Source organism: Scyliorhinus canicula, chromosome 1 (genome assembly GCF_902713615.1).
Source record: "Scyliorhinus canicula chromosome 1, sScyCan1.1, whole genome shotgun sequence".
Taxonomy (NCBI): domain Eukaryota; kingdom Metazoa; phylum Chordata; class Chondrichthyes; order Carcharhiniformes; family Scyliorhinidae; genus Scyliorhinus; species Scyliorhinus canicula.
The window spans coordinates 22,987,871-23,015,391 of record NC_052146.1 but is presented as its reverse complement, the minus strand read 5'-3'; the positions used below and the strand labels follow the sequence as shown (position 1 = coordinate 23,015,391).

At 45.2% G+C, this 27,521-nt stretch overlaps 1 protein-coding gene across 2 annotated transcripts in view; it reads right to left on the bottom strand.

Annotated features, from left to right (window-relative positions):
• morc2 (MORC family CW-type zinc finger 2) overlaps window positions 1–27,521 on the bottom strand; it is a 169,067-nt gene that overhangs the window by 119,975 nt on the left and 21,571 nt on the right. For both annotated transcript variants that reach the window (XM_038821895.1, XM_038822071.1), the window contains exon 2: window positions 1,301–1,354. In XM_038821895.1, coding sequence (XP_038677823.1) covers window positions 1,301–1,354 — 54 coding nt within the window. The remainder of the gene's footprint in view (window positions 1–1,300; window positions 1,355–27,521) is intronic.

The following is a 27,521-nucleotide window of genomic DNA, read 5'->3' as shown; positions in this document are numbered from 1 at the left end:
TGCACCTATCCTCACCCCCAAAGAACTTACTCATCCCCAATTCACCTACCCTGCACATCTTTTTGGGTTGTGGGGGTGAGACCTACGCAGAGACGAGAATGTATAAACTCCACACGGACAGTGACCCGGGGTCGGGATCAAACCCGGGTCCTCAGCGCCATGAGGCAGCAGTGCTAATCACTGCGCCACCGTGCCGCCCACACAATCACATTTATATAGCACCTTACCTACCCCTACCCTCCCCCCCCCCCCAATCTAAAACCATAAGCTTGAGCATTCACATTTTTGAATATAACTTTACCAGTGTCTCGTTAAAGGGTCATGCATGAAATTTGGTCAGGGCTGTCCGGGAGCGTGAACATTGCTGCAGCATCATGAATAATCTGCATCTTCCCTCCAGTTCAAAAGGTAAATTGTACGGGTTCAAAAACAGGCCTCTTAAAATACTTCACTGTGCGATATTGTCTTGCTCTGCAATGAGTGGTATCAGGCTTGGTGATTTCAGTTGTGAGTTTTAAGTGTAATGTCACCACTGCTAGTTACCTGCCAACGGCACTTGTTCCCTCATATGTAGCATTTCTGCCATTGCCACTGCAATCCATATTCAGAAATTGAAACTTGGCTTGATTGTCATTCCAGGCTCCTACTCAAGATTCACATTGTGGTTCTTTCCAATCCTCCCACCCAAGCAATAGAAATCCATTCCTAACGTCTCTGAGGCCTCTTGTCTCAAAACCACAATAATCCAGCAATGCCCAATCCCAGAGCAGTGCTTGCTCAGTGGGCGCTCATCGGTGTCTCACTGTGTGAATGTAATAGGCACCCCTCTTGGACACGCTGCTCAAGTTGATGAAGGAAATGGCCAATTGTCCATGTCCAACAAGGGGTACATTCACATTACATTGCAGACATCCCCACCTCCCCATTGGAAAGCTTCATTCAACTCCAGCTAGAGAATCACTGCTGAGAAACTATTCTATTAATATAATTTAATTAGTGGATCAGGCAGACAGTAAACTCGGTATTTATTCTGAGTACGGAGAAAGGAAGGAGGATCATTCAAGTGGAATGAATGTTCTCGGGCAGGGGGAAGAAGTGCATTTTGTCAACATTTCTCAAGTCGGCTAAGCACAACATGAAATAGAGAATCCAAGTGGCTTTAATGACACTGGATTCATGGAGTAAATGAAGAAAGGACAACAGAAAATACCTGCAACAATTTCACTCATTATCATTTCAAGGAAGTTTCTAAATGTGAAAAAGATAACAGCTATAGATTTCAACAAAATCATGCTCTTACCTGGCATTGTCCACCAGCTCTGCCAAAGCTCCAAAAAGAAACTCATGAGTGGTTCTGAAATTTAAAACAAGAAAATTGTTTTAAAAAGATACTCATTCTCCGTCTTGCCATGAGAATTTCAGTAAAGCTTGGTTGCATACAAGAAAAATTCTGCAGTGTTAAATGGTATTAGAACAGTCAAGTCGAACGATGAACAGGTGAGGTTTTCATATATCCATTTGAACAGTCAAATAAGCACAGCAACGCAATCTTTTTCTTCCAGGAGAAATCCGGGAAGAATTTCTTGTGACTTTGAACAGGCAGCTATTTCTGCAATGGAAGAATGTTTTCCAGGAGTAACGATACAAGGATGTTTCTTCCATTTCGCTCATAACGTGTACAAGCACCTTAAACAGTTTGGGTGCCAGGTTTTATATAACAATGATTCCGAATTTGCTTTAAGAGCTAAAATGATCATAGCCTTATGCTTCGTGCCTGTTCGTTACTTGGATAACTACATCGATACCCTGTCCGAAGACTTGCCGGTAGAACTTCAATCGCTGCTTAACTGGTTTGAAGATAATTACGTACGACGACCAATGAGAAGAGGCAATGGCAGGCGGCCCCCTCTTTTTCCTTCAGAGATGTGGAACCAGTACAATCGCACAATCAACGGAGAGGACCGAACTAACAATCACGCAGAAGCAGCACATAGAAAGGTATATGCGGAATTAGGAGTTCACCACCCCATTATATGGAAATTTATTGATAGACTGAGAAAAATTCAAAACAACCGAGATGCATATTATGAACAATTGGTTGCTGGCCATGCTCCAAAACAAAAACTTCTTAAGTATGTGAGAGCTGACGAGCGCATTTTGAATATTGTGCACCAGTTTGATGAGAGAGAACCATTAGAATATTTGCATGGTATAGCCCACAATTACGAAATACATTAAATTACTGAGTTTTAATTATTACTTTCTTTTTCTTTTATGCCAGAATAAAGGTTTCGTATTTTTATCCAGAATAAAGGTTTCGTATTTTTATCCAGAATAAAGGTTTTGTATTTTTATCCGGAATAAAGGTTTCGTATTTTTATCCAGAATAAAGGTTTCGTATTTTTATCCAGAATAAAAGTTTCGTATTTTTATCCTAGTTTAATTTAATCCATTTATTTACATGCTTTGGCGCCAAACCGTGGTGGGCCAAAAAAATGAGCGCCATAACAACTGAGCGCCAAAAAAACGGCGCCAAAAGATCGGGGCCAAAAAGGCGGCTCCAAAAAGCACCCGACCCTTAGAGAAGACCAACGAGACGGTAAAAGTGCAATGCACTGCGATAAAGTGTGTGGAGGCAGGGCAGCACATTGGTTAGCACTAGGACTGCGGCGCAATGCAGCATTTTACTGCTGCTCGACACACTGGGTATGAAGTAAGCCTCTCTAAAACCAACTTTACCTACAAGGGAGCGCCAGCTATCCACCCTGCTACACTCTTGCCCGCGCCCTCAGAAGCAGAACATCTCTATGATCACGACTGTTTACAATTGGTTAAAGCCACCACAACCCATCAACCTGATTTATTGAATCACCCACCACCGATGGGCCAGCAAACCGACCAAATGATACGACCCTCCTGGCTGGCTATGCAGTAATAATTCCATTCAAGATAGTGGAAGCTTTTGCTCTGTCTTCGGTAATGTCTGCTCAAGTGGCCTAATAGTTTGCCCTTACTAAAGCATGTATTCTAGCTAAAAATAAAACAGTCAATATTTATACTGATTCCTGATCTGCTTTGGGGTAGTACATGATTGTGGCCAATTATGGAAAAACAGGGGATTCATAACTTCCTCCGACTAACCTATTAAACATGCTAAATTGGTTTTAAATTTACTAGCTGCTGTTCAGCTGCCCAGCAAGATAGCCGTTTAAAAGTGTGATGTACATACTACCGCAGATGATGAAGTCTCACGCGGCAATAGTTTTGCTGAGAAAATAGTGAAGGAAGTGACTCTCAAACAGCAGCCACAACTGCAAGCGGCTGCAGTGAACTTCCATCCACCATAACAGAACCAAAGTTAAAACAGGCCCAGGAGCAAGCCTCCCCACAGGAGCATCGCTCTTGGCTAAAAGCAGGTTGCTATCAAGACAATCATCAAATCTGGATCCGGGCAGCATGGTGGCGCAGTGGGTTAGCCCTACTGCCTCATGGCGCCGAGGTCCCAGGTTTGATCCCGGCTCTGGGTCACTGTCAGTGTGGAGTTTGCACATTCTCCCCGTGTTTGCATGGGTTTCGCTCCCACAACCCAAAGATGTGCAGGCTAGGTGGATTGGCCATGCTAAATTGCCCCTTAATTGGAAATTTAAAAAAAAAATAAAAAATCTGGATCCACTCAGATACCCACACGGTATTCCCCAGAAGCTTGTTTCTGCCACTATGTCACCTTGCCCATGGGCAAGCTCATGTGGGCAAAGGAGGAATGACACATGCCATATGTCAACAATGATATGCACGAGGTATCACGGTAACAATTGAAAAAGTAGCCCGCACATGTCTGATTTGTCAAAGGAATAATCGGTGATAGTGGACATGTTTCCACAGTGGGTAGAGGCTTTTCTCACCAAAAGAGATGATGCTAGAACCATGGTAAATATTCTGTTAAAGGAAATAATACCTAGGTTTGGGATATCAATGGGTATTAACAGTGACAGGGGAACTCATTTCACTAGCAAATTGACCAAAGCCCTAACAGAAGCCATGGGATTCGATTGGAAATTGCATACATCATATCAGCCACAATCCTCAGGAATGTTGGAAAGGGCAGATGGAATAATTAAAACTGCAGTTACAAAAGTGTCAACAAAATGGGTTGCTATGGCCAGATGCCATAACCCATAGTAATGTATGCCCTGAGAAATCAGAGAAATCGTAATACGGGTTTAACGATATATTAATGGAACATTCCATGACAACTGGAACTAAACCCCAATGACTCCAGCGGCAGTATCCTTAATATGGGCAGATGAGGCATCACTAAAATATGCCCAGGCCATGTGTGAAACCACTGAAAAAAATACATGAAAAGGTGCGAAGGCTCAGATGCAACCAAAAGAGGGAAATATACACCCTCTGAACCTGGAGATCAAGTATATGTGAAAGCACTAAACAAAGATTCTTTTTCTCCTCGGTGGAAAGGACCCGACCAAGTGCCACTAACAACCCGAACAGCCATTAAAGTAAAAGAAAAGCCAGATGGGATCCACGCAACTCATTGTGAACTACATCATACGGAGCTTTGAGAGTACTAGCGAAGCACTGACCTGAAAAGAATGACAGCGCTACTGTTCTTCTATATTATCATATTAATCCAACATCATGTAGAGGGTAAACTGCAGACTAACACCTTGATATGCATGTCTCACTCATTCGCAGAGAGGGTAAATAAATTCAGTTGTTGGGTTTGTACACAAATTCCCAGATGCTCGGGTGGGCTTCCCTGTTCGTCTTATCCCATTCACCAGTAAAGAGAAATAGTACAGGATGTGGTGAAGATACACAGAATCTTGTTAGATTGGAGATTAGCTGGATACAATATGAATAGGTTTGAGGAATGGTGGGGGCCTAGGTTTAATGTAACACCTCAACCGCCCTGGTTGATCCTTCCCAATTATACAGGAGTCCCAAAAGGAAGTATATGCTTTAAGAATCATAAAACATATGGGACCCACTCAGTAGCACGAGTCAGTGTGATCAGACCTTGAATTGGCAACCCCCTATGTTCCACCTTACAGCTAAAGGACTATTCATCTTTAATTGGACAGGAGTTGAAAATCAAACTAGCGGAGGCTCCTGGGAAGGTGATCCGATTAGACTAATGATGACTGATAGTAAAGGAAACCTGACCGCATATAACGGTACGTATTTTATCTGTGGCCGTAAGGCATACCCTTGGTTACCAGAAAATTGGGAAGGCTCCTGCTATTTGGGATACGTAGTCCCTTATGTGCATCAGGTTCAGCAATTGTAGGACCATCCCCATCACAGGACAACACAAAGTATTATGACATGGGCACAAATGCTGGGAACAATGAAACCACCATTAGGAAAAGCCACTAATTCATACGAACTACACAAACTACGAGACAACCTTGAGCAGGGAGCTGGTGATACTGCAGAAGCTGTTAATCAGATAGAAACTGAGATGGTTGCTAAAAGAGAGGTTGCCCTGCAGAATAGAATGGCTCTAGATTTCTTGTTAGCTGAAAAGGGAGGTACTTGTGCCCGTGCCTCCTTGGTACCAGGCACATAACACACAGGGAACTGTTCTACGTCCATTCGCCTTACATTATAAACCACCCTTCTCTACAGATGACACGATAATGTACTTAAAGGTATTGATCAGAAGATTAACAAGGAAGGAATGGTGGAAGGGAAATTAAGGAGTTGCCAACTTAGAAGCATGCTGGGAAATGCTGGACTATATAGTTTAACACTGCTTTTGAACGAAAATAAGTAGGTCAGGTAACATAAACGAAATCCTGCTTAATATTTTGGTCTCGGCCTTATTATGATAACACATTGTCCTCCGAAAGATAATAAAATGTGTACTCGAGTTGTTTTTAGCCAAGGGCAAGAACATACGTCCTACATATTTCATTTTACGTACTTTCCAAGGTCTATTTAATATAAACATGGCTGTTTACTTCAAGCTGTTACTTCAGACTATAAAAATATGCTTCCTTCAATTAAACCTCAGTGTTGTGGACTGGCTAAAAAGCCAGAAAACACTCTCTCCGCAAATATATGTGTGTAAATAAATTTGCTTAAATCGAACCTTGAAGAATTTGTCTTTGTTATAATTTCCACGACAGTGCGCAAGTTGATTGAGGTTTCTGTGAGGCAGTTGGATGTAGGGGGGTGGTTATGTGGGCAGCACGATAGCACAGTGGTTAGCACTGTTGCTTCACAGCGCTAGGGTCCCAGGTTCGATTTGCGGCTTGGGTCACTATCTGTGTGGAGTCTGCAGGTTCTCCCCGTTTCTGTGTGGGCTTCCTCCAGACACTCCAGTTTCCTCCCACAAGTCCCAAAAGATGTGCTTGTTAGGTGAATTGGACATTCTGAATTCCCCCTCAGTGCACCCGAACAGGCACCTGTGTGAGGTGACTAGGGCATTTTCCACAGTAATTTCATTGCAGTGTCATTGTAAGCCTACTTGTGACACTAATAAAGATTATTACCATGTGGAATTGTTGGGATTTCTCATACATGTTCACATTTCTTTGTGCTTGGATGGGATGATGGTTTTGAATGTTGGATTTGGGTGTGGGCTTAATGTTAAGGGGGAGGCAAACTTGTACTTTGTGCAATAATTGTTATGGAAAATATATGGCTCCCAGTTGGAGTACGATGTTTCACAAGTTTTTGATCTGCTGTGTCTTTTTTCTGTCAGTATTTTTCTTCACTCTGGGTGGGGGCTGCCCTGCTAGACGAACAAAGGGAGCGGAGCAGCAGCTCATTATATTAGTTTAGATTTGGATAATGAGCTTAGTGTTTTTGTTCTGTTTGGGGTTAGGGTTCGAAGAAGTACTGTTTAGAGGTTTTTGTTCGCCTTTTTGTTATTTGTATGTATATTTGGGGTGGTATTGTTCAAAGGCAGAGGAGGTGGGGGCAAGGATAGCTTGCCGACATTGACTGTTTTTGTTGTTTTATCTTGCTGGTGGGCTTCGTGGCCATCTTGGGTGGGCCTGGTGCCTGTACTCTCTAAGCAGGATGATACTCTCTAAGGATGACCCCGCTGGGTGGAAATAGCTGATTCCAGTTCGATGGAGGAGGTGGGAATCCCCCAATTCGATTAGTCATCTGGAATGTAAGGGGGTTGCACGGCCCAGTGAAAAAATCAAGGGTTTGCTTACCTGAAAAGTTTGAGTGCTGGTGTATTTTTGTAGGAGACTATGTAGGTAAGGGACCAGCCTAGGTTGCGGAAGGGATGGACGAGTCAAGTATTTCACTCAGGTTTCGGCGGTAGGACCCGGCTGGGAGGCAATTTTGATCAATAAAGGCGTACAGATCCATAGTGTTTTTTTACACCCGAGAAATGAAGATTTTTCTTTTCTCTTCCATGCCCAACAGGTTTACACATTGTACTGACCTTATTGTGGTGGGTAGGTGTCTCTTTCCCTGGTGAAGAGGGCGGGGTATTCACCGATTGTGATTTCGGACCATGCTCGACATTTTCTGGATTTGATGCTAGTCAGGTCCCTCTCAACATCCACATGGTGATTGGATATGGCGTTGTTGGAGGACAAAAGATTTTGCGAACACATGTCCTCTGCCATTGGGGAACGTTAGATTTAATAAAAGTCTATCTCACTTTCTACATTGTGGGAAGCCCTTACACTTGAACAGTCCTCTATTTCCCTGATCCTGAAGGACAAGGACCCTACAGAAAGATGAAGAAATCCATCTTCACCTCCGTCTGCAGCACCAGCAAGTCCGAGACACCAAACATGGCCTGAAGGACAAGGACCCTACAGAATGTCCGTCGTTCAATCCATTTCCCATTTGAATGCAGATGCTAAATTACTCACAACAATCTGGTGCTGCGGTTGGAGCTCTGCCTTCCAAAGATGGTGGCGAGGACCAGACAGGCTTCGTCAAGGGTCTGCAATTGTCGCCCAATCTACATCCTCTGTTAAATATTGGCCTTTCCCCTCTCTTGTGCTCGAACCGGAGATGATTATATCTACGTACGCCAAAAAAGCGTTTGATAGGGTGGAGTGGGAATATCTCTTTGGGATAGTTGGGAGGGTTGGTTTTGGGCAAAATTTCATATCCTGGATTTGGATACTATATAGGGCCTCCACTGCTAGCGTTTGCACCAATGCCTTAAGCTTGGATCATTTTTTATTGACTAGGGGTGAGGCAGGTATATCCACTGTCTCCCTTTCTATTTGCTTTAGCAATTGAATCGCCAGCCATAGCATTTTCATCTTCCAATCAGTGGATGGGGATAAATCCCCCACCCGCCCCCACGACTGGGTCTCGCTCAATAAATTAAATTATGTTAGTCTGGTGAATGGGGTCAAATCTGATTTGTGGAAGTGGGACAATCTCCCCCTACCCTTGGCGGGCAGGGTTCAGACTATTAAAATGGATGTCCAACCAAAGTTTTTATTTATTTTTCAGTGTCTCCCCACTTTTCTCCCCAAACCCTTTTTTGCCAGAGTTAATAAATTAGTGTGCTCTTTTATTTGGGCGGATAAGACTCCCAGGATCTTTAGGGCATTTCTCCAGAGGGATAGACTGTCATGTTTAGCTTTACCCAATTTGTTATTTTATTATTGAGCATAAAATATTGAGAAAATGCTGGGGTGGCTTAGTGGGGACAAATGGAGGTGAGGCACATTCTTTTAGGGGCTCTAGTGTAGGTGATTTAGTAACTGCCTCGCTTCCGTTCTCTCCTGTGGAATTTCTTCAAATCTAGTAGTGGTGAGAATCTGGAAAGAGTTCAGATAGCACTTCAAAATGTAGCTCCATGTCGTTGTTGGCCTCTATCTGTAATAATCATCTTTTTATGCCAGTGGGCCTAGACTCGACGTTTAGGTCATGGGAGGGCTAGGGCCTGGAGGGGTTTGGGGACTTGTTTGTGGTTTCGCAGTTTTGAGGAGTTGGAAAAATTTGAACTCCGAGAAAAATTTGTTCAGATATGTCCAAGTTTGCAATTTTTTTGCGGAAGGCCCTTCCTTCATTTCCCGTGGCACCGCCATCATCCCTTTTGGAGAGGATTTTATCTTTGGTGGGTCTGGTGTGGGAACATTTCAGGTATTTATGATCAGATTTTGTGAAATGAAAATGAAATGAAAATCGCTGATTGTCACAAGTAGGCTTCAATGAAGTTACTGTGAAAATCCCCTAGTCGCCACATTCCGGCGCCTGTTCGGGGGGGCTGGTACGGTCACCAGACCCGCTACATTGAATCATAGAATTTACAGTGCAGAAGGATGCCACTCGACCCATTGAGTCTGCACCTTGAAAGAGCACCCTACTTAAACCCAAGCCTCCACCCTATCCCCATAACCCCATTTAACCGTTGGGCACTAAGGGGCAATTTAGAGTGCCCTTTAATGTAAAACTGGAGCCTTGTCGTTGGTGGCCATGTTTGGGGTCTCGGACTTGCTGGTGCTGCAAACGGAGGTGAAGATGGATTTCTTCATCTTTGCCTCGTTAATAGCCCAGAGGAGAGTTCTGATTGGATGGAGGTCTTCGAATCTGCCCAGTGCCGCTGCCTGGTTGGGTGACCTCATGGAGTTCCTACATTTGGAGATGGTCAAGTACACCAATAGAGAAAGATAGAAGGATTCTAACCAAGATGGCAGCCTTTCATTACCTATTTTAAAGAGTTAGTCACCATCTGTTATTCAGGGGGTTTTAGTTTATTGTTGGCGGGGGGGGTTGGGTTAAGGATTGGATGTGTTCTTGATTGTGCTCTTTTTACATTGTAACTTGAAGCATCTGTTTTATATTATGTTATTTTGTTCAATAAAAATATTTTTAACCAAGGATTATGGTCATGCAAGAGTGAAATCTGAAATTAAGAAACTTACAAACCAGACACAAATGTTGCCAGTAGGTTATATAGCACATCAACAGTTATGTCACTTAGGCGTTTTGTTTCAACTTTAGACAATGTGGTTTATTACTTTGCGACAATTCTAGAGAAATAATTGTTGAGAAATACTCAATCCCTCAAGTGTCCCAACCTGTAACCAGCGGCATGTCATTCTCGCATTACATAAATCCCTTCAGATACAACTCAACCCTGAACGAAGACGGCACGTGACACAGTGGCTAGCACTGCTGCCTCAAGGCACAGAGAACCCAGGTTTGATCCCAGCCCCGGGTCACTATCCGTATGGAGTTTACACATTCTGCCCGTGTCTGCGTGGGTCTCACCCCCACAACCCAAAAGATGTGCAGCATAGATGGATTGGCCACCTTAATTTTCCCCTTAATTGGGAAAAAAAACACTTTGAACTGAAGCTATAAACCTACTTTCCAAAATTTAAGTGGGCACGATACAAAATCCAACTGACATCACTGTTCCTATCACCACTTAAGCAGACACTGGCAGTTGTAAAATTTTACTGTCAGAAACCTTCAGGATATTTTTATTTTGCAAGCTGCCAAATGCAGCGTTACACAACACTTGTTTCGACACTTTACAAATTGAGAACCTTGGAGCAGCAATGGAGATGTTAAATGTTCACAAACTCCTGGGATTCATTCTCAAAGTCAGTCTGCAGTTTCCCCATTAAATTGTTCTGCTCCAGTGAAATCAAATTCCCATGTCACCCACAGTTGAGGTTGCACTTTTTCCATCAATGGTAAAGGTTAGCGTACAAATAAAAGACTGTATTTATCTGAAGGGAATAATAAAGCCAACAAGTCTACTACATCTAAACACAGATATTCCCCTCAATAATGAACTTGCATCTCAATGTTCAAGCATCCTGCTTTGGTCACATGATTTGGTCACTTCAAAGGAGGGAAAATCCCAAGATATTCTGTAAGTATATCAATGGGAAGCGGATAACTAGGGAAAAAGTAGGGCCCATTAGGGACCAAGGGGGGAATCTGTGGGTGGAACCAGAGGGCACTGTAGGGTGTTAAATGAATATTTCACATCCGTTTTCACCCAAGAAAATGAGGAAACAGATATGCACCTCGGGGATTTGGATTTGTTTATTGTCACGTGGACCGAGGTACAGTGAAAATTATTTTTCTGCGAGCAGCTCAACAGATCATTCAGTACATGGAAAGAAAAGGAAATAAAAGAAAATACATAATAGGACAACACAAGGTACACAATGTAACTACGTAAGCACCGGCATCGGATGAAGCATACAGGGGTGTAGTGTTTTTAAAAAAAAATATTTTATTAAGGTATTTCTTTTGGCATTGTAACAGCAACAATATAAACAATGTACATAAAAATATAAACATCGAGCAAATACCACCTCCCTCCCCCACAGGTCCCACCATTAATTAACCCCCTAATCTACGCTAACCTTAACCCCCCCCCGATGACGATTAATTCTCTGCAAAGAAGTCGATGGGTGGTTGCCACCTCCAGACGTACCCTAACAATGACCCTCTCATGGCGAACTTAATTTTCTCCAGGCAGAGAAAGCTAGCCATGTCCTTGAATCCCTCAATGCTAGTAACATCCGCCTCCGGGCTACCAGGGAAGCAAAGGTCAGAACGTCTGCCTCTTTCTCCTGGATTCCCAGATCCTGCGACACCCTGAAAATAGCGACCTCTGGACTCAATGCCACCCTTGTATTTAATACCTTGGACATGACGTCTGCAAACCCCTGCCAAAATCCCCTCAGCTTTGGACATGCCCAGAACATGTGCACATGGTTCACTGGTCCTCCCACACCACTTTGCACACTTATCCTCCACCCCGAAGAATCTGCTCCTCCGGGTCACTGTCTGTCACGTGTGCCCGGTGCACGACCTTGAATTGAAACAGGCTGAGTCTGGCACATGTCACGGTCGCATTGACTCTACTCAACGCGTCCGCCCAAAGGCCTTCCTCTATCTCTCCCCCCAGCTCCTCCCCCGCTTTTGCTTCAGCTCCTCGGTCTGCATCTCCTCTGATCCCATAAGCTCCTCATAAATGTCAGAAACGCTCCCCTTTACCTATCCATCCTCTAGAAACCACCCTATCCTGAATCCCACTTAGCGGCCGGAATGGGAAGGTTGATACCTCAGGGGTGTAGTGGTAATGAGGTCAGTCCACAAGAGGGTCGTTTAGGAGTCTGGTAACAGCGGGGAAGAAGCTGTTTTTGAGTCTGTTTGTGTATGTTCTCAGACTTCTGTATTTCCTGGTTTAGCACAGGGCTAAATAGCTGACTTTTAAAGCAGACCCAGGCAGGCCAGCAGCGCGGGTTAAATTCCCATACCAGCCTCCCCGAACAGGCGTCGGAATGAGGCGACTAGGGGCTTTTCACAGTAAATTCATTTGAAGCCTACTTGTGACAATAAATGATTTTCATTTCATTTCCTGCCCGATGGAAGAAGTTGGAAGAATGAGTAAGCCGGGTGGGAGGGGTCTTTAATTATGCTGCCCGCTTTCCCCAGGCAGCGGGAGGTGTAGATGTAGTCAATGGATAGAGGCAGGTTCGTGTGTAGGGAGAGAGACTGAAGTTATTGAGCAAGTTGTTATAGGGAGGGTAACAATAGAAGGGTGTTTTTCGGAATGGAAGGTTGTGACTAGTGGTATTCCACAGGGATCTGTGCTAGGGCCTCTGTTGTTTGTAGTATACATAAACGATTTGGAGGAAAATGTAGCTGGTCTGATTAGTAAATTCGCAGATAACACCAAGATTGGTGGAGTGGCAGATATTGTTGAGGATTGTCAGAGGATACAGCAGGACATAAGATAGGTTGAAACTTGAGCAGAGAAATGGCAAATGGAGTTTAATCCAGAAAAGTGTGAGGTAATTCATTTTGGTTGGTCTAACAGAGGGGAAATATACTGTAAATGGCAAAACTCTTAGGAATATAGAAAGTCAGAGAGATCAGGTGTGCAGGTCCACAGATCTTTGAAAGCGGCAACACAAGTGTTCAGAGAATTTACAGTGCAGAAGATGGCCATTCAGCCCATCGGGTCTGCACCGGCTCTTGGAAAGAGCACCCTACCCAAGCCCACACCAATCTATGCCCAAAACACAGTAACCCCACTCAACAAACACTAAGGGCAATTTGGACACGAAGGGCAATTTAGCATGGCCAATCCACCTAAACCTGCACATCTTTGGACAGTGGGAGGAAACCGGAGCACCCGGAGGAAACCCACGCACACATGGTGAGAACGTGCAGACTCCGCACAGACAGTGACCCAGCCGGGAATCGAACCTGGGACCCTGGAGCTGTGAAGCAATTGTGCTAACCACTAGGCTACCGTGCTGCCCACAAGGTAGTCACGAAAGCATACGGAATACTTGCCTTCATTGGACGGGCATAGAGTATAAAAACTAGCAAGTCACGCTACAGTTGTATAGAACCTTGGTACGGCCACACTTGGAATACTGCGCACAATTCTGATCGCCAAACTATTCTGATCGCCAAACTACCAGAAGGATGTGGAGGCTTTGGAGAGGGTGCAGAGGAGGTTTACCAGGATGTTGCCTGGTCTGGAGGGTGTTAGCTATGTGGAGAGGCTGAATAGACTCTGATTGTTTTCATTAGAATGACGGAGGTTGAGGGGTGACCTGATAGAAGTCTACAAGATTATGAAGAGCATGGATAGAGTAGATGGGCAGGCACTCTTTCCCAGGGTGGAGGTATCACTCACCAGGGGGCATAGGTTTAAGGTTCATGGGGCAAAGTTTAGAGGGGATGTACGAGGCAGGTTTTTTTTTTTTTACACAGAGGGTGGTGAGTGCCTGGAACGTGTTGCCAGGGGAGGTTGTGAAAGCAGATACATTAACGGCATTCAAAAGGTATCTCGACAAATACATGGATAGGATGGGATTTGAGGGATCCGGCACTAGGAAGTGCTAAGGGTTCTGGTCAAGGGTGGTACCATGACCGGTACAGGCTTGGAGGGCGGAAGGGCCTGTTCCTGTGCTGTTTTGTTCTTTAGAGGGACACAGTATTGGAGGTGTTGGCAGACTTAAAAGTGGTGAAATCTCCAGGTCCGGACAAATTGTGTCCCAGGAAAGCAATGGAGGAGATTGCAGGGGCGGTGATCCAAATTTTTAATTCTTCTCTGGCCACTATTTCAGAAAGGTTGTAGGGATAAGCTAGGGAACTACAGGCCAGTGAGTCTCATGTCAGTGGTGGGGAAACTAATGGAGAAAATTCTGAAGGAGAGAATCTATTTCCACTTGGAGAGGCAAAGTTTGATCAGGAATAATCAGCATGGCTTTGTCAGAGGGTGTCTAACAAATTTGATTGAATGTTTTGAGCAAGTGACTAAAAGTGTAGATGAGGGTAGTGCAGTTGGTGTAGTTTACATGGATTTGACCAAACCATTTCACAAGGGAGGCTTATAAAGAAGGCAACTGCACGTGGAATACAGGGGAACTGATGCATTGGATTCAAAGCTGGCTGAGCTATAGGAAACAGAGGGTGATGACAGACGGCTGCTTCAGTGACTGGAAACCAGTGTCCAGTGGCGTACCACAGGGATCTGTGCTGGGTCCGCTATTATTCATCATTTATAGAAGTGACTTAAATGACTATGTGGGGTGTAGGATCAGTAAGTTTGCAGATGACACAAAGACAGGCCGGCTGGTTAACAGTGAGGCTGAGGGTCTTCGATTACAGGAAGATATAAACAGGATGGTCAAATGGGCAGAAAAGTGGGAGATGGAATTTAATCCTGAAAGTGAGGGGCATAGGCAGCATGTAGTGCAGTGGTTAGCACTGGGACTGCGGCGCTGAGGACCCGGGTTCGAATCTCGGCCCTGGGTCGCTGTCCGTGCAGAGTTTGCACATTCTCCCCATGTCTGTGTGGGTTTCACCCCCACAACCCAAAATTTGGAGGTTAAGTGGATTGGCCATGCTAAATTGCCCCTAAAAAAATTGGAAAATAAATAATTGGTTACTCTAAATTTTAAGAAAAAAAAAGTGAGAGGCATTACACTTTGGAAGGAGCAATTTGGCACGGAAATATTCAATGAATGGGACCACACTGTGAAGTCCATAAAACCATAAGAAATAGGAACAGAATTAGCCACTCGGCCCATCGAGTCTGCTCCACCATTCAATCATAGCTGATGTTTTTCTCATCCCCATTCCCCGATGCCCTTATTGATCAAAAACCTATCTACCTCTGTTTTAAAGACACTCAGTGATTTGGCCTCCACAGCCTTCTGCGGCAAAGAGTTCCACAGATTCACCAACCTCTGGCTGAAGAAATTCCTCATCTCTGTTTTAAAGGATGGTCCCTTAAGTCTGAGATTGTGCCATCTGGTTCTAGTTTTTCCTACAAGTGGAAACATCCTCTCCACATCCACTCTATCCAAGCCACGCAGTATCCTGTAAGTTTCAATAAAATTCCCCCTCATCTTTCTAAACTCCAACGAGTACAGTTCCAGAGTCCTCAATGATTCCTCACATGACAAGCACTTAATTCCATACGGGGCCCAAAACTTCCTTAGATACGGGGCCCAAAACTGCTCATAATACACCAAATGGGGTCTGACCAGACCTGTATATAGCCTCAGAAGTATATCCCTGGTCTTGTATTCTAGCCCTCTCGACATGAATGCTAACATTGCATTTGCCTTCCTAACTGCCAACTGAACCTGCACGTTAACCTTAAAAGAATCGTGAACAAGGACTCCCAAGTTCCTTTGTGCTTCTGATTTTCTAAATATCTTCCCATTTAGAAAATAGGCTGTGCCTCCATTTCTCCCTCCAAAGTGCATAACCTCACACTTTTCCACATTGTATTCCATCTGCCACTTCTTTGCCCACTCTCCTAGCTTGTCCAAGTCCTTCTGCAGCCTGCCTGCTTCCTCAATACTACCTGCCCCTCTACAGATCTTTGTATCACCTGCAAACTTAGCAACAGTGCCTTCAGTTCTTTCCTCCAGATCATTAATGTATATTGAGACACGTTATGGTCCCAGCACAGACCTATGAGGCACACCACTAGTCACCGGCTGCCATCCTGAAAAAGACCGCTTTATCCCCACTCTCTGCCTTCTGCCAGTCAGTCAATCCTCTATCCATGCCAGGATCTTATCCTGAACACCATGGGCTCTTAACTTATTAACAGTCTCCTATGCGGCACCTTGTCAAAGGCCTTCTGGAAATCTAAGTAAATCAAGTCCGCTGGTTCTCCTTTGTTTAACTTCCTTGTTACTTCCTCAAAGAACTCTTAACAGATTTGTCAGACATGACCTCCCCTTGACGAAGCCGTGCTGACTCAATCCTATTTTATCATGCACTTCCAAGCACTCTGCAATCTCATCTTTAATAATGGGACTCTCAAATCTTACCAATGACCGAAGTCAGGCTAACTGGCCTATAATTTCCCGTCTTCTGCCTCCCTCCCTTCTTCAACAGTGGTGTTGCATTAGCCACTTTCCAGTCCTCTGGGACCCTTCCTGCCTCCAGTGATTCCTGAAAGATCATTACCAATGCCTCTACAATCTCCTGAGCTACCTCTTTTAGGACCCTGGGGTGTAGTCCATCCGGTCCAGGGGATTTATCCACCTTCAGACCTTTCAGTTTCCCCAGAACCTTCTCCTTAGTCCTGGGGAACAAAGAGACCGTGGCATGTTTGGAAATAGATCTCTGAAGGCAGAAGGGGTTGTTAATAGGGCGGTAAAAAGGGCATATGGTACATTTGCCTTTATTATCGCGGCATAGATTACAAAAGCAAGGACGTCATGCTGGAGTTATATGGAACATTGGTGAGGCCGCAGCTGAGTACTGTGTGCAGCAACATTTCACCAGGATGTTGCCTGGGATGGAACATTTTAGTTATGAAGAGAGGTTGGATAGGCTTGGGTTGTTTTTGCTGAAGCAGAGAAGACTGACGGGTGACCTGATCAATGTGTACAATATTATGAGGGGCATAGACAGGGTGGATAGGGAACAGCTGTCCCCCTTAGTTGAAGGGTCGGTTACGAGGGGACACAAGTTCAAGGTGAGGGGCGGGAGGCTTTGTGGGGGGGGGGGGGGGGGGGGGGTTTGAAGAAAAACCTTTTTACCCAGAAGGTGGCGGCGGTCTGGAACGCACTACCTAGGAGGGTGGTAGAGGTAGGTTGCCTCACATCCTTTAAAAAGTACCTGGATGAGTACTTGGCACTTCTTAACATTCAAGGCTATAGGCCAAATGCTGGCAAATGGGATTAGGATTGGCAGATCAGGCGCCTTTCAATGGGCTGAAGGGCCTTTTCTGCACTGTATTTTTCTGTGTCAGTGATTCTGCCACGGTGCAATCCTTCAAAATAAAAAACAAATAAAAACTGGGCTAGAACGTCCTCATGAAAACACACTGTAATGCAGGAAAATACCAAGTTTAATTGTGGACTTGTCCTCAGTATTCCTGCCTTTGGGCAGGGCTCTGAGTAGGGGAGAAACAGGATGTTTACTATCCATTATCCAATGTTCATGGCTAGATATTGCAAGTGCATGCACAACAAGTAAAAATATGATCAGATACAAATTTGATGTCCATAGCCATCTTGTCAGACAGTATTTTCAGTCTGTTTGCCTACATTAAGAACGAGCATCTGGTGGGTGGCACGGTGGTTAGCACTACTGCCTCAAGGCGCCGAGGACCCGGGTTCGATCCCGGCCCACTGTCCGTGTGGAGTTTGCACATTCTCCCCATTGCTGCGTGGGTCTCACCCCCGCAACCCAAAGATGTACAGGGTAGGTGAATTGGCCATGCAAAATTGCCCCTTAATTTAAAAAAAGAACGAGCATCTGGTTGAGATACAAAAAGCCCCTGGATGTCTAGCATGCCCGTGATACCCGCCCACTCCCTGTGCTCTTTTAACAGTGCAAAGACATTTGCAATGTGCATTCATCGCCCCATGTGCTGTACAATGATAACCTTGGAATAAGAATAGAGGGAGAAATGAAAATCAGTTTTAAGAGACAGTGAAAAGTTTGGGACAAGACCAAAACATACGAGTGTGGTTAGCTGGCACAAGCAAGCAACTATCACACTTGCCTTCACATCCTGGAAAATCTACTCATCCTCGCCTTGGTCCAATGTGCTCTGTGTAATACTTTAAACTGAATTAGACTCAGGTCGGGCGCAGGAAAAAGTGGAGAAGAGAAAAGAAGGAAAAGTCTTACGAGAATAATCATGGATTTGAAAGTAACGAGAGAAGTTAGTAATAGGCAATTAAAATTTGCCAGCCAGCTCCTCAAAACTGGTGAATCTCCCTTCACGAATAGGTCCCCAAAATGCATACGTCCCTTTTCCTTCAATGACTTAAATGAAGGGTTCAGGTCAAAGGCAAAAAGAGGTGATTATTACAAATCGGGTTCAAATGCTGCCAAAACGGTTTCCAAATCCTGGAAGAAAGTTTTTAAAACCCCTGCAGGGTAGAAAGGCAGTGGTGCAGTAATTATAGCGTGGAGTGCAGCAATTATGGCGTTAAGAGAGGAGGTGGTGCATGAGCAAGCCTAAAACAAGCCCGGATTGCCAAGCCAATGCAGGATTTTTTAAATGTTGGCAGCCCATTAGCAAAACAAAATATTTGGGAGAGCCAAGCCTCCTGATTCTCAGTCCCTCTGGAGTTGAGCACTGCAGACTCTGGGGCAATAACCCACCCAAATAAAAGGAGAAGTCAATTTGTAGATCTCAATTTTTTTTTAAAATAGGGAATAAACTGAAAGAAAAACAGAAATCTGGGAAACACATTAATTTTCTTTGTTTGGATCTTACCTGCCAGGGACAGAGGGAGGGTATCCTACCTCCTCAGATTCACTTTGACATTACTGATGAGGCTTGAGGAATTTAGTTTGTGAAGGGAGGATAAATTATGAGTTACATGGACGCCCCAAGTACTGGAAACTGTTGTTAGAGAGGCAAAACGGCAATGAACTAAATTGAGGTCCTCTAGCAGGTGGAGTCATTGGAAAACACTCTCTCTTCCCTACGCTTGGTTTACATAAGAACACAAGAACTAGGAGCAGGGGTAGGCCATCTGGCCCCTCGAGCCTGCTCCGCCATTCAACGAGATCATGGCTGATCCTCTGTGGACTCAGCTCCACTTTCCGGCCCGAACACCATAACCCTTAATCCCTTTATTCCTCAAAAAACTATCTATCTCTATTTTAAAAACATTTAATGAAGGAGCCTCAACTGCTTCACTGGGCAAGAAATTCCTTAGATTCACAACCCTTTGGGTGAAGTAGTTCCTCCTAAACTCAGTCCTAAATCTACTACCCCTTATTCTGAGGCTATGCCCCCTAGTTCTGCTTTCACCCGCCAGTGGAAACAACCTGCCCGCATCTATCCTATCTATTCCCTTCATAATTTTAAATGTTTCTATAAGATCCCCCCTCATCCTTCTAAATTCCAACGAGTACAGTCCCAGTCTACCCAACCTCTCCTCATAATCCAACCCCTTCAGCTCTGGGATTAACCTAGTGAATCTCCTCTGCACACCCTCCAGTGCCAGTACGTCCTTTCTCAAGTAAGGCGACCAAAACTGAACACAATACTCCAAGTGTGGCCTCACTAACACCGTATACAATTGCAACATAACCTCCCTAGTCTTAAACTCCATCCCTCTAGCAATGAAGGACAAAGTTCCATTTGCCTTCTTAATCACCTGTAAACCAACTTTCTGTGACTCATGCACTAGCACACTCAGGCCTCTCTGCACAGCAGCATGCTTTAATATTTTATTGTTTAAATAATAATCCCGTTTGCTGTTATTCCTACCAAAATGGTAACCTCACATTTGTCAACATTGTATTCCATCTGCCAGACCCTAGCCCATTCACTTAACCTATCCAAATCCCTCTGCAGACTTCCAGTATCCTCTGCACTGTTCGCTTTACCACTCATCTTAGTGTCATCTGCAAACTTGGACACATTGCCCTTGGTCCACAACTCCAAATCATCTATGTAAATTGTGAACAATTGTGGGCCCAACACGGATCCCTGAGGGACACCACTAGCTACTGATTGCCAACCAGAGAAACACCCATTAATCCCTGTTCTTTGCTTTCTATTAATCAACCAATCCTCTATCCATGCTACTACTTTACCCTTAATGCCATGCATCTTTATCTTATGCAGCAACCTTTTGTGTGGCACATCGTCAAAAGCTTTCTGGAAATCCAGATGTACCACATCCATTGGTTTCCCCGTTATCTACCGCACTGGTAATGTCCTCAAAAATTTCCACTAAATTAGTTAGGCACGACCTGCCCTTTATGAACCCAAGCTGCGTCTGCCCAATGGGACAATTTCTATCCAGATGCCTCGCTATTTCTTCCTTGATGATAGATTCCAGCATCTTCCCTACTACCGACGTTAAGCTCACTGGCCTATAATTTCCTGCTCTCTGCCTACCTCCTTTTTTAAACAGTGGTGTCACGTTTGCTAATTTCCAATCCACCGGGACCACCCCAGAGTCTAGTGAAATTTGGTAAATCATCACTAGTGCATCTGCAATTTCCCTAGCCATCTCTTTTAGCACTCTGGGATACATTCCATCAGGGCCAGGAGACTTGTCTACCTTTAGCCCCATTAGCTTGCCCATCACTACCTCCTTAGTGATAACAATCCTCTCAAGGTCCTCACCTGTCATAGCCTCATTTCTATCAGTCACTGGCATGTTATTTGTGTCTTACATTGTGAAGACCGATCCAAAAAACCTGTTCAGTTCCTCAGCCATTTCCTCATCTCCCATTATTAAAACTCCCTTCTCATCCTCTAAAGGACCAAAATTTACCTTAGCCACTCTTTTTTGTTTTATATATTTGTAAACACTTTTACTGTCTGTTTTTATATTCTGAGCAAGTTTACTCTCATACTCTATCTTACTCTTCTTTATAGCTTTTTTAGTAGCTTTCTGTTGCCCCCTAAAGATTTCCCAGTCCTCTAGTCTCCCACCAAACTTTGCCACTTTGTATGCTTTTTCCTTCAATTTGATACTCTCCCTTATTTCCTTAGATATCCACGGTCGATTTGCCCTCTTTCTACCGTCTTTCCTTTTTGTTGGTATAAACCTTTGCTGAGCAATGTGAAAAATCGCTTGGAAGGTTCTCCACTGTTCCACCATAAAGTCTTTGCTCCCAGTCTACCTTAGATAGTTCTTCTCTCACCCTCCATCTGTATTTTAAATTCCACCATATTGTGATCGCTCCTTCTGAGAGGATCCCTCACTATGAGATCATGAATGAATCCTGTCTCATTACACAGGACAAGATCCAGGACCGCTTGTTCCCTCGCAGGTTCCATTACATACTGTTCTAGGAAACTATCGCGGATACATTCTATAAGCTCCTCCTCAAGGTTGCCTTGACCAACCTGGTTAAACCAATCGATGTGTAGATTAAAATCCCCCATAACTGTTGTACCATTTCTACATGCATAAGTTATTTCTTTGTTTATTGCCTGCCCCACCATAACGTTACTATTTGGTGGCCGATAGACTACTCCTATCAGTGACTTTTACGCCTTACTATTCCTGATTTCCACCCAAATGGATTCAACCTTATCCTCCATAGCACCGATGTTTATAGCCAGAAAAGGTACCAAATGTAGTGAGCGTCCTCATTATGCAATCTATGGAAAGTGTCGGGTCCGTAATGTGCAGAAGGAGGTCGTCTGCATAAAGTGACACCTGATGCACCACTTCATTCCGGCAAATACCCTTCCATTGATCAGAGGCCCTCAAAGCTACTGAGAGAGGCTCAAAAGGCAAAGAGCATCGGGGAGAGAGGACAGCCCTGTCTAGTGCCTCAAGGGAAAGTAATGAGAGTACAGTGTTTGCGCAAATACTGTCTGTAGGAGAATTATACAATAGACAAATCCAGGAGGTAAATTTTGGGCCGAATCCAAAACTCCCAAGAGTAGTAGTTTGTCCTATTCCACCCTTTCAAATGTTTTTTCTGCATCTAATGATACTATATAACCTCAGGTTTTAGCACTGTGGAGAGGGTGACGTTCAGAAGGTGTTGCATATTGGCCGACAATTGTCAACACTTCACAAAGCCATTTGGTCCTCTGATATTATGCCTGGGAGACAAGGCTCCAAATGGAGTGCCAGGACCTTAGCTCGCAGCTTAACATCCATTCAAAAGTGAGATTGGTCGGGCAGCATGGTGGGTTAGCCCTGCTGTCTCACAGCAGCGTGGTCCCAGGTTCGATCCCGGCTCTGGGTCCCTGTCCGTGTTAACTTTGCACATTTTCCCCGTGTTTGTATGGGTTTCGCCCCCACAACCCAAAGATGTGCAGGGTAGATGGATTGGTCATGCTAAATTGCCCCTTAATTGGAAAAAAAAATGAATTTGGCACTCTAATTTATAAAAAAAAAGAAAAAAAGAAAGTGAGATTGGTCGATATGAACCAGACTCTGCTGGGTTCTTTGTTCCCTTTATACCCATTAAGGGTATGTGCTGCTCCAAGAACTTTTATTTATAAAGCTCAGCTGTGAAGCTGTCAGGACCCGGGGCTTTGCCAGATTGCAGCATCCCAATACACTTTAAAATCTCTCCCAGGCGTAATGGGGAATCCAATTCTTGTCTCCTACTCTCTTAGATAGTCAGGATATGCAAATCGTCCAGAAAACTTGTCATATTTGTTTTGTCCAGAGGGGGTTCTAACTCATACAGGTCACGGGAATAGGATCTGAAAGTAACATTGACCTGGAGAGGAGCGGAAACAAGATTGCTAAGAATTATAGGGATCTCTTGAGAGGCAGTCTGCTGATTGAATGATGAGCCAGAAGACGACTGGCTTTCTCCCACTGCTCATAGAAGGTGCGCCTGGAGGGCCGTAACTGACGCCCAGCCTTACTAATAGATACCAGTTTTAATTGAAATTCTAACTTTTTCCTGTGCATCAGGAGCTTTGGAGGTGGGACAATTGAGCAATGGCAGTCCACCACCAAGATGGAGTCCACCAACCTCTGTTGCTCCAACTGTTCCATTTTCAGGGTATAAGCCGTATATGAAATAATCTTCCCCCTTATGACGGCCTTGAGAGCCTCCCAAAGTATGGAGGAAGAGATTGAATCCAATTTGTTGAGTTTAATGAAATCCTCTATGGAAGTAGGCAAACACTCAAAATTCTTAGGGTGATAACAATGGTGCCTTGTCTCCAGGGTGGGCATTGGGAAGGGCCAGAACCAAACAGTAAATCAACAGAATATGGGACATGATCGAGATGACCATCGCCGAGTAGTCAGCTGCAACTACCGAGGGGAGAAATGCCTTCTCAAAAATCCATTTGAGAATATACACTGTTGCTGCACAAATAGAAAAAAGGAAACTTTACCATTTGAGTGCCCAAAAACCATGGATCAACCCCACCCATCTGCTCCATAAAAGAGGACAAAGCTCTGGTCATCCCAGGTGGGACAAGAAATTTTGGTTTGGAACAATCCAATTTAGGGTCCCAAGACACAGTTCAGGTCACCTCTTAGAACCATCTGGTGTGAACTGGGAAGAGAATTCACAAGAGAATTTATAAAGTTTTGAGTCGTCCCAGTTGGGGGCATAGATGTTTACCAGGACTACTGGAGCATTCGCTAGGCAAGCCACAAACAATAATATAGCTATAAACTGAGGAGGAGAATTGTATTCTCTTATGAATCAAGATTGCTGTGCCACTGGCCCTGCCATTAAAATTGGAGGTGAAGACCTGCCCCATCTAATCTTACGTCACCGTGTCTGGTCCTTTACATGCAAGTGGGATTCCTGGGAAAAAAACATCAGAGTTTAGATTCTTAGGATGGCAAAAGCCCTAGACCTAGACTGTTTTAATGGGCCATTCAGACCTCGTTCCAGGTCCAAGGAGGAATACCAGGCAAGTGATCTCGGGAAGAAAAAGTGAAAATGAAAAATGAAATGAAAATCACTTATTGTCACAAGTAGGCTTCAAGTGAAGTTACTGTGAAAAGCCCCTAGTCGCCACATTCCGGCGCCCGTTTGGGAAGGCTGTTACGGGAGACTCACCCAAGACGGCCACTGAGCCAAGTCATACGACTTGACAATAAAGGACTCACACCACCAGCCAACTGACATTAAAACCAATCCCTGCCCTCTCCACCTCTACAACACTATCCCTATCCGCCCCCAATTAACAAAGCCCCACTGATTATACAATCTAAGCTCATTTTCACAAACTGTTTGTGAAGAGCTGCAGCAAACCCTCCCTCACTACTTCCATTAGCTAACTTCATCATTAGTCGAGACTCCCTGTTCAATTTACAGCTCAACAACATTCAAATATCAAACCTAGCATTTCAACATTAACGGGCAAGTTATTCTTTTCCAAGCAGCAGAGCATTTAATACAACAATAATGAATTTTTAAAAAACAAACACCCTTCCTTTCCTTAAATGCTGACATGCTTGTGATACTTGTACCATTTTTATTCTGAATATCAATGCATTTGGTACCAAGCCTTCCAACAGAATATATTTAATTTACACCATTATTGGTTCCTGGCACTACCAAGTTCCATGTAGCTTAATTACCACCTTAACATGATTCCCTGAAATTCTGTGATTCCCTGCTCTTTACCTCCGATTCATTTATCTTTGCCCTCAACAGGATTTGTTTTGTTGGTTATTCTACATTTGTTTAGGTCCAACACAGCTTCAAACTACAAGGCAACAGTCAGCCGCTTGAGGATCCATTAGACTGAGCTCTACTATCTAGCCTAACATACAATAGAACTTACCAATTGCTCCACTCCCCAGTCACAATGGCAAAGTAAAGAACTACCTGGTAACAGAACAAATAAGTTGGCAAAAGTCTGAACACTGCAGTAAAAATTAATGGGCTGCCAACATAATAGAAATTTAAAAAGGTACTTACTGTACCTTATTACACATATGCATATGTCAGAAACAAACTGCTGACAAAAAGTTCAAAGCAGAGGTTCCTTCAATGTGATAACAAAGTCCAACGAATGCATCTTGGCACAAAAAAAATCCTTCGTATAATGAATCAGTTACTCTCCTGCAAAAAATAGTCGACTATCAGCATTTACTGGTATCTATCAGAAAACTACTTGAATTACAAATATTCATCATCTCTTGACATGAATCCATCAATCTCAATTTTCCACCCTATAATTCTGACCGATGAAGCACCACTAGTGACAACTATGTACCCTTGTCCCGGCAAACATATACTTTATTACCTGCACTTCATTGGGTATCCTCACAATGAAAATAGCTTGATAAGGAACAATTCTGCTCAAGCAGAGAGATGAGTGAAAGGGTAAATGATCAAGAATGATGTAATAAAGGCTTATAACATAAGTCACTCAACAATCACCTCTCCTGGATGATCTATTCTTTTAGAACAATTACAACGGTCCCGTGTGTATAAGAAAAAATGGCTTCAGATGCCTGGCACCAATCATTAATTAGTCTCGAAAGCAAGTAATACATGGAGTAATCCTCACCCAAAGGGAGTTCAGTGTCTCATAAGAACAAGGAGCAGGAGCAAGAGCCGGGGGCAGGGGGGGGGGGGGGGGGGGGGGGGGGGGGGGGGGGGGGGAGAAGGAGGACCTGCTGATGGGCACGAAGGAGGAGGGGTAGTCCCACGTGGGGTGCTATGGAGAGAGGGGCGCGGCTAGGAGGGGTCCTAGTCCGGGGGGTACCGGGTTGCTGCTGAAAAGGTCAGGAAGGAGCTGGAGGACGCAGGGGGTGCTGGAAGGGGGGTGGGGGGAGTTGCCGCCGTGGGGAACTGGCAGAGCGGGGGACGCTGGCCAGTGGTGGGCAGGGGATGGGTTATGGCTAATCGGCAGGGGAGGGCGGCAGGGAGCCCTCTGATCCGGCTGATAACCTAGAACGTGAGGGGGCCGGTCAAACGCGCCCGGGTATTTGCGCACTTGAAGGAGCTGAAGGCGGATGTGGCCATGCTCCAAGAGACACACCTTAAAGTGGCGGACCAGGTTCGGCTGAGGAAGGGATGGGTGGGCCAAGTATTTCACTCAGGGCTGGATGAGAAGAGTCAGGGGGTGGCGATCCTGGTGGGGAAGGTGACGTTTGAGGCGTTAAATGTGGTGGCTGACAGTGGCGGGAGGTATGTGATGGTGAGTGGTAAGCTGCAGGGGGAGCGGGTGGTGCTGGTGAATGTTTACGCCCCAAATTGGGACGATGCGGGGTTTATGCGGCGTATGTTGGGCCGCATTCCGGACCTGGAGGTGGGGGGAGACTTCAACACGGTACTGGATCCCCCATTGGATCGATCCAAGTCCCGGACGGGTAGGAGGCCGGCGGCGGCTAAGGTGTTGAGGAGATTTATGGACCATATGGGGGGGGGGTGGATCCCTGGAGGTTTGCGAGGCCAAGGGCCAGGGAGTACTCGTTTTTCTCCCACGTGCATAAGGCCTATTCGAGGATTGATTTTTTTTGTTCTGAGCAGGGGGCTGGTTTCGAGGGTGGAGGATGTTGATTACTCTGCCATTGCCATTTCAGATCATGCCCCGCACTGGGTGGACCTCGGGCTGGGGGAGGAGAGGGACCAACGTCTGCTCTGGCGCTTGGAGGTGGGGCTGCTGGCAGATGAGGAGGTGGCCGAGAGGGTTCGGGGTGTATTGAGAGGTACCTTGAGGCCAACAACAACGGGGAGGTCCGAGTGGGGATGGTCTGGGAGGCATTGAAGGCGGTGATTAGAGGGGAGTTGATTTCCATCCGAACCCATAGGGAGAGGGGGGAGGAGAGGGAGAGACTGATATGGGAGATGGTGAGGATGGATAGGAGATATGCAAAGGCTCCGGAGGAGGGATTGCTGGGGGAGAGGCGTAGCCTTCAGGCCAGGTTCGACCTATTGACTACCAGAAAGGCGGAAGCTCAGTGGAGGAAAGCATAGGGGGCGGTGTATGAATATGGGGAGACGGCGAGCAGGATGCTGGCACACCAGCTCAGAAAGCGGGACGCGGCCAGGGAGATTGGGGGAGTGACGGATAGAGCTGGGAAGGTGGTGCGGAGGGGGGGTAGATGTTAATGGGGTCTTCAGGGACTTCTATGGGGAACTGTACTAGTCTGAACCCCCGGTGGAGGGGGCTGGAATGGGGCGCTTCTTGGACAAGCTGCGATTTCCGAGGGTGGAGGAGGGGCAGGTGGAAGGACTGGGGGCGCCGATCGAGCTGGAGGAGTTGGTTAAAGGGATAGGGAGCATGCAGTCGGGGAAGGCGCCGGGGCCGGGTGAGTTTCCGGCGGAATTCTATAAAAGGTATGTGGACCTATTGGGCCCCCTGGGTGCACTGATTTCCTTGATCCTGAAGCGGGACAAGGACCCTCTGCAGTGTGGGTCATATAGGCCGATCTCGCTGCTAAATGTAGATGCCAAGCTGCTGGCAAAGATCCTAGCCACAAGAATAGAGGATTGTGTGCCGGGGGTCATTCATGAGGACCAGACGGGGTTTGTGAAGGGAAGGCAGTTGAATACAAACGTACGAAGGCTCCTCAACGTTATTATGATGCCGGCTGTGGAAGGGGAGGCGGAGATAGTGGTGGCATTAGATGCGGAGAAGGCCTTTGGCAGGGTTGAGT